The sequence below is a fragment of the Fulmarus glacialis genome, unplaced genomic scaffold, assembly GCF_000690835.1.
Source record: "Fulmarus glacialis isolate BGI_N327 unplaced genomic scaffold, ASM69083v1 scaffold545, whole genome shotgun sequence".
NCBI lineage: Eukaryota > Metazoa > Chordata > Aves > Procellariiformes > Procellariidae > Fulmarus > Fulmarus glacialis.
Genome location: NW_009210912.1, coordinates 1 through 507, shown reverse-complemented (window position 1 = coordinate 507; position 507 = coordinate 1). Strand labels below are relative to the sequence as shown.

At 37.3% G+C, this 507-nt stretch overlaps 1 protein-coding gene across 1 annotated transcript in view; it reads left to right on the top strand.

Moving 5' to 3' along the window:
• Positions 1–507, top strand: part of IFNG (interferon, gamma) — a 3,755-nt gene extending 3,248 nt beyond the window's left edge. Inside the window, exon 4 of the mRNA XM_009577301.1 lies at positions 276–507. Within this exon, the coding sequence (XP_009575596.1) occupies positions 276–401 (126 nt within the window). The 3' untranslated portion in view covers positions 402–507. The remainder of the gene's footprint in view (positions 1–275) is intronic.

Sequence of the window (507 nt, the reverse complement as noted above, 5' to 3'; positions counted from 1 at the left end):
AGCTGCATGTGGATAACTCATATATCATCGCAATAACTACAGAGTAGCTCTGTTTCACAGAATATGACTGCTCTGTAGCATGTTGCAAAGTAGCACAGAAAGTGGAAAACAAAAATCTGTGGCTCTTCATTGTAGGAATTACTTAGTAGAGTAATTGGAAACTGCAGATGTCCATCTGGTTTACTCTGGTAGCAGTGTAGCCTGTAGGATGTGATCAGTAAATAATTATAGCTCTTGGCATGACCTTCATTCTGTTCGTTTCTTACTTATGACAGATGAGTGACTTGAAAATTCAACGCAAAGCTGTGAATGAGCTGTTCAGCGTCTTACAAAAACTGGTGGAGACTTCAACTTCCCTCAAAAGGAAGAGGAGCCAGTCTCAGAGGAGGTGCAAGTGCTAGTGACATCTTATGACCTTTTGTACTGAGCTATTGTGCAAATTTTGTTATGATGCACATTTTTTTATTTCAATCTTTTTATTGAGTTTTTATACATTTATTTATTAAT